Genomic DNA, 6,597 nt, shown 5'->3' on the forward strand with positions numbered 1-6,597 from the left:
AGCTGTTTGCCATGCCACGCGCCATGCCCGAAAATTTTTATCTTTTGCTCTGTTGGGTGTTTTTTCTCTTTTCTTCCCTTTAGATGGCGTGTTGGGCGTTAGGCGTTAGACGTTTGGCGTTGACTGTGAGGCATTGTGTGCTGGGAATCGAGCCGATTCGAGTCGAGTCGAGTCGAGCTTTGGGCGGCTTCAACGGCTGTTGAGCAATTTTGGGTCTTAACCTTGACTCGCTTACGGCATACACGAGCGCGCACACTCAATGTGGGCGTGGGAGCGCCATCTTGACGAATGCTGCCTGTTGTCACTGGGCTTCGACGTCTAATCTTATCTGTTACACTGGGTTCCAGCTGCCTACTGTTTGTCTCTCAATGTGTATACCCAAACGCCGTTTAAGGTCGCCTTCTGAAAGTCATTTAAAATTATGTACATCAAGTGAAAGCAGGAAGAAAAAGCTAGAGCTTCTGCCCCGCCAGAAAGTCCACCTCCAAAAAAAATTATTTCTAATTTAGTCCACGCGACTTTTATGACTTTAATGGCCTACCACTTTTGGCATCTTTCATACTTGAAGGCTCCCTTCGCCTGTTGACTGTCGCCTGGGGATTTGTCATTAGGTATTATTGTTGTTATTCTTACTCTTCCTCATTCTTGGGGCCTGTCGCTGATTCGTGCTTAGGATCTAGTAACTTGTCCGACTGCCTTCGAACCACCGCATAAATATTTGCACATTTTTATGGTGCTTCTTGATGTGCTTTAAGCTGCAACATCGTGGCTATTTATAGTTTGTTTTTTATGACAACATAAGGAAATGGCTTCAACTTTTTATACCCGCTACCCATAGGGTAGAAGGGTATTATAACTTTGTGCCGGCAGGAAATGTATGTAACAGGTAGAACGAGGCATCTCTGACCCTATAAAGTATATATATTCTTGATCAGCGTCAACAGTCGAGAAGATCTAGCCATGTCAGTCTGCCCGCCTGTGTGTCCGTCCGTCCGTATGAAACACTGGATCTCAGAGAGTATACGAGATAGAGCTATAATTTTTTTTTTCGACAGCATTTGTTATGTTTGCACGCAGATCAAGTTACCATTTGGTATATTTTTAGTATTTTTGCAGTATATTCGGTATATTTAAAGTAAAATACCGCAAAATATATTTCTTTTATTCAAAATGGGTAGCGGGTCGAGTACACTCGACTGTAGCTTTCTTACTTGTTTTACAGTGGCGCAAAGAATTTTCTTTAGCATAATAAAAAGTTTGATCAACAAAAGTATGATTTATCAAAAAAAGTCTGGCTCCGAGGCAATGTAGAGATTGACTTAGAAAAAACAACATATTCAAATTCATAAAAAAAGGATTACTCACACAAAAATGCAATGAAATAACTGTAGAATTCAAATTAAAATGAACATGAATTAACATTTACCATATCATCCTGAAATTAGCTATATTTTATACGAGTATAAGATATATATTATATAATAAAATAAAAATCAATAAATAAAATGTTGATTATTGAAATGTATAAGGCATACATAGAAATTTGTTTATCATAACGAACTGACACCCCGATCCATGACTTACCAATCTAACACACACGCTTTCAAGATTGTAAGAAAAGTCTAAAGAGAAATAAATTGGAAATTTCACAAAATATTTTACGAAATGTTATCTCGCTACACATAACTCAAGCTCAAACTATTCATAAGAGATACTTTTAAGCAAGAACTAATGATTGTGTCCGATGCTAAAAAAATAATTAAATACCTCCTGAGGAATTTGATTTCTCTTGATTAGCAAATTAATATTGACATTGTTTACAAAATATATGTATTTATTTTTTTTAATGATATGATGATATGATATGTCATATAGATACATATATACATTAATGGTCATAATTTAATATTTATTATTTTAATAATGATTGAAAAGAAATTTATATACAAAAACATTTGTTATTTACTTTATTCGTTAAATATAATATTCAAATAATTATAAAAATTTAGAAAAATTGTGATTCTCAAACACTTTTTTAAAACCACTCAAAATAAGGTGAATTATTCGTGGTCACTAAAATAGATAACTTTAGGCATTTTAATTTTTTATATATAAAAGTTTTAATTTCTAATTTTAATTTTTGGTTGATATTGATATTTTGGAAACAAAATAATTTCTTTAATGAGTACTGCCTCCTTTGTTAGTAATAACTTCATATATTCTCATATATATTATACTACATATATGTATATTTTATAGCTTCAGTTAATTGTTCCTTATCTTCGTCTTGTTTTCCTCCTTAGCATATCTTCCTTATTAGCCAACCAAACATTTTCAATTACGCTACGATCTTGCGAAAACGGTGGCAATGCCATGATATTAACGTTCAGACTCGAATAAGCGGAGTAAAAGACAGATTTTCAACGCAATTCGGTTCAATTTGTACAATGATTTGAATTTTGGAATTATTCTTAAATAGTTAATCTCCCGTATCAGTTTTCTAGTTACTACAAATATTTGCGCACAACACCTTATGTATTTATTCGCCAATAATTCAGGCAAAATTAAGGAAAGAATTCCAGGCATTCACAATACATTTTTAGTGTATGTCAAGATTATAAAATTATGTTTTCATACGAATATTGAATGTTGAGTAGAGAAAAAAGTGCACAATTATGGAAGCAAAGGGAATCGATAATTTGAAATGCCATAAGAGAACAACTTCAAGTCGGTGAATGTGAAGAGGATGGTGGGAGTAGAAAGAGCAATCGCTGCCCATCAAAGGACTTTTTGCATTCACACCACTTTACAGTTCATTAGGCAGCCGACGCGTACGAACTGTATCTTAAATCTAGGCGAATGAGTATCTGTGAGTTGGTCGACAAGGTAGGAAGCGGAAGGATGGGAGAGCGAGGGAGGTGTCGTGTGTCTTTGTGTGAGATGATGTCGCTTTGACATGTTTAAAAATAGTATTGGAAAAATATGTAGGTATGAAAAAGGAATATTGTTGAGCGAAAGATTTCTAGGGAAAAAAGTGAAACATAATAATTAATACGCTTAACTCAATGAGCAATTAATTAATTTAGCGTTAATAATATTTAGCGATATTGCTGCTAGCTAGCAACGTGGAAGGCGACTGGTTTAGGTAGAATACATTACCATGCACAGTATATTGCTATTTTTATCAATAGCAGGAACAACAACAATGTCAACAACACGAGCAACAGCAACGACATCCATATTCGTCTTGTGCCATCTCCTTCAAGGAAGTTTATCAAAGTTGAGACTGTGCTTGGTCTCAACTTAAGGAGAGCCTGTGTCTACCTGGCAGGCAGTTGACACATATGGCATACCCACACTATACAAATCCATATTGTGTTTGTGTAAGTGAGTGTATACATGAATAGCTGGAGAAAGAAATTTACTTCATTACAGTTCAACACACAACGCAATCATGTTCTGCTGTCTGTTTGCCTGCCCCTCCGTTTGTCTTCCTAGCTGCCACTTGCTGTCGATACGTTTGACTATTTGACTGGCAAGCTTCCGTTTCACTTTGCTGTTCTTATCTATCAGACTCGCAGTTTCCTGCTGGAAAAGTTCCACAACCGTCATAAATTTCAGTGGAATGGCGCGTGCAAAGCTTCTGGCACAAAATCAATTAACTTAAATTAATTCCACGAATTATTTGCGTTGTAAAAAGTTTTGCCCAAATAAACATGTGCCACAAATTTCTCATCTCATATCGCTTTCTGTGTTTTTTTCCTGTGACTCGTAATTTTTCCCCAAGAGCTTAGTATTGTAAATCTGTTTGCTAGACTTGCCACTGAGGCATAAGCTCATTGGCTGAGAGCTTTTGCGAGTCCTGTAATAGAAAATGGTCTGACAATTTAATTTGTACTTTACGTACACCTCAATCTCACCTCAAAATCACAGCCTGACCCTATCTATCTGCAATGTGAAAGGCAAATTAGAACAGCTGGTTTAGGGTATATTATTATTATTATTATTATTATTATTATTATTATTATTATTATTATTATTATTATTATTATTATTATTATTATTATTATTATTATTATTATTATTATTATTATTATTATTATTATTATTATTATTATTATTATTATTATTATTAAACTTACATTAACAAAACAATACATAATTTGAGAGTTTCACTTTAAGAAATCTGCTCTCGCTAATTATCTTAAATCTCGATAAAACTAAAATAAGGATAATTACATTTTTTTTTTTTTTAGATATAAGGCGAAATGTTCTGGCATAAGAGCACCATGTGTCACTTTTATAAAAACGGCTGATGGCTACACTTCCACAACTGTTTGGCAGTTACCGTTACCGACCATAAATTGTGGCCTTAAATTTAAGCCTCGTGATACACCTCAATTTTTTTTGATGAAATGGAGAAGTCCAAAAAATTTATTGAACGAATGATAACAAATTTATTAAAAAAATTCGGATTTCTAAACGAGCATGCATTATTTTACATCTAGGTCAAAATGAAATCCAAATTTAATGAATTTGTTGATTTTGCATATATGTTTCACAAGGCGTTACAAAAATATTTGATATGCCATATCATCAAAGAAAATGCTTTTATTGCTTAGTGGCTGTGTATTAATATACATTTTTATTTATATATTAAAATAAAATAAAATTCAAAATTGTGCCAACTTTTATACTCAATTATAAATAAACTCGAGTGCATCCAAAATATGCTACATTGCCAAAACTTCATGAATTTATTAGTGTACTTAATGTTTGTAACTTATTTTGTGTTTCTTCAGGTGAATGACTTAAAAATTTAATTTTAAAGCACGTAGGCAAATATAGCGGATGCAGAATATTGCTTAAGTATATTGAGCGTTGGAAAATGTGTATAGATTCCATAGATTGCATTAAGCATTATGAAGACTGAAATTACAAGATTATACATATACCTATGAAGCATGGCTCCCATTTTACGGAGATGAAAACATCGCGCAATTGTTTAGATTGAAAACAATAAACGATTCGCAGTCATCATCAAGGACATAAGGGATATTTAACATAGCTGCACAAGTTAAGGTAGAGAGAAGTGTGAGGAATCTCGGGGGCTCGGTTGAGTGTGCGCACATTTCAAGCACGTCATCGGTTAAAGGAAAACATAGCTGTAGCCATGGATGAGGTAGGCAGTTGGACAGTGAAACAGTCAGAACGTCAATCTGCCAGGATTTAACAAAGTTTAACGAACCTGCCAGTACACGCCTATGTATGCGGGTGTACTCGTATCTGTGAGGGTGAGTTTCGGAGAGTGTAAGCACCTTGGCGCACCGTTGCTTGCCACTGTCTTGTGGTAATGCCTTCATTGAAAATATCCCCTCACAACTTTTATTATCCGATTTTCCACGGCTATTGAAGCTTGAAAGCACTTTGCAAAGCTTTTTCGTTAAGTTTCGGTTACTGCTATATGGTTTGTGTATTGACTTTGCTATGAGGGACTTTTTTACACGAGCAATATTTTTTAGATGGTGTTGTCAAGTTGGGTATGGAAATACATGTGCATGCACGCGTACAATATATGGACATTTAAGAGCTCGATTCGAGAAAGTTTAATGCAGTTTAAAAGTTGCAAAATATTGTTAAAATCATTTCTCAGTTCATCTAGTGTTATCATTAACCTAGAATAAATGTTAGATTCAGCAACTTCTGTGAGCAAGAATTTTTTAAAAATCCCATTAAAACAAGTGTACATTTTGCTTTAATAATACAACGAATTTAATACTTGTTAAACGTAACTAGTTATATATAAATCTTTATGCTCTTGCTCACCAATTTGAAACTTTACCAGCCATGCTGCTTATGTAGGACATGCTTGTAAATAGTAAAGGGCACGGGATAAGGTTTTGGCACTGGTATCTTAATGTGCTTAATAACTTCGACTGGATAAGGTTTCTCAATTTCCACGGGGTATGGCTTTTCAACGGTGTATGGTATTTTGCGCTCCGTTATTTCGGGTACTATTTTGTAGACGGGAACTTGTATTTCCTGCTGGACAGGCACATGCACCGCATAGGGTTCGGGGATTGTGAGTTTTATCACATTGGGTACCTTAACGTTAAGTTGGAATAGAAATCTTATATTTGGATTTCACGTGACGGCAACCGAATTAATTCACATTACCTGAACTGCCACTGGATGGGGGATTGGCAGTGGCACTTTTTCAATCACATGGACCGGCACATGCTTCGATATTTCTGAGTATGTGGTAGGTGTTTCGTGGTGTTGCTGATGATAATTTCCTGCGCCTCCACCTTCGTAGTGGCCTTCACCGGAGTGCTCTGAAGCGTAGCTCAGGGTCAAGCTGCAGATCAACATCTAGACATATGAATCGCAAATTTAAGAGTCTGTCATGCTAGGCAGAAGATAGATTCAATTGCACTTACAAGTAACAGCATTTTAGTTGACGATAATTTATGATTCATTAATGTTTAGGTCCTCTCGCAATGGGTTTCCGTTGAGCAATGCAAGTGGTTGCAATCTGTCAGCTAGCTTTTATAGTCACCTACAGTTTGACCAAAAGTGAAAGATTTCGCAATTGCA

At 35.2% G+C, this 6,597-nt stretch overlaps 1 protein-coding gene across 1 annotated transcript; it reads right to left on the reverse strand.

The window, feature by feature from the left end:
- Positions 1-5,738: 5,738 nt before the first annotated feature.
- LOC133849356 (titin) lies at positions 5,739-6,545 on the reverse strand. Its single transcript, XM_062285421.1, has 3 exons — positions 6,441-6,545; positions 6,178-6,372; positions 5,739-6,105 (listed from the first exon to the last, which is right to left on the reverse strand). Exons 1-3 carry the CDS (start codon positions 6,477-6,479, stop codon positions 5,839-5,841), a joined length of 501 nt encoding a protein of 166 aa, XP_062141405.1. The 5' UTR covers positions 6,480-6,545; the 3' UTR covers positions 5,739-5,838.
- Positions 6,546-6,597: the final 52 nt, after the last annotated feature.

Source organism: Drosophila sulfurigaster, chromosome 2L (assembly GCF_023558435.1).
Source record: "Drosophila sulfurigaster albostrigata strain 15112-1811.04 chromosome 2L, ASM2355843v2, whole genome shotgun sequence".
Taxonomy (NCBI): domain Eukaryota; kingdom Metazoa; phylum Arthropoda; class Insecta; order Diptera; family Drosophilidae; genus Drosophila; species Drosophila sulfurigaster.

Coding starts and splice junctions, on each gene's coding strand:
- LOC133849356 (XM_062285421.1), bottom strand. CDS start 6,479: ATGAATCATAAATTATCGTCAACTAAAATGCTGTTACTT. Junction 6,373..6,440: donor CAACTAAAATGCTGTTACTT/GTAAGTGCAATT, acceptor TCATATGTCTAG/ATGTTGATCTGCAGCTTGAC. Junction 6,106..6,177: donor CCCATCCAGTGGCAGTTCAG/GTAATGTGAATT, acceptor CTTAACGTTAAG/GTACCCAATGTGATAAAACT.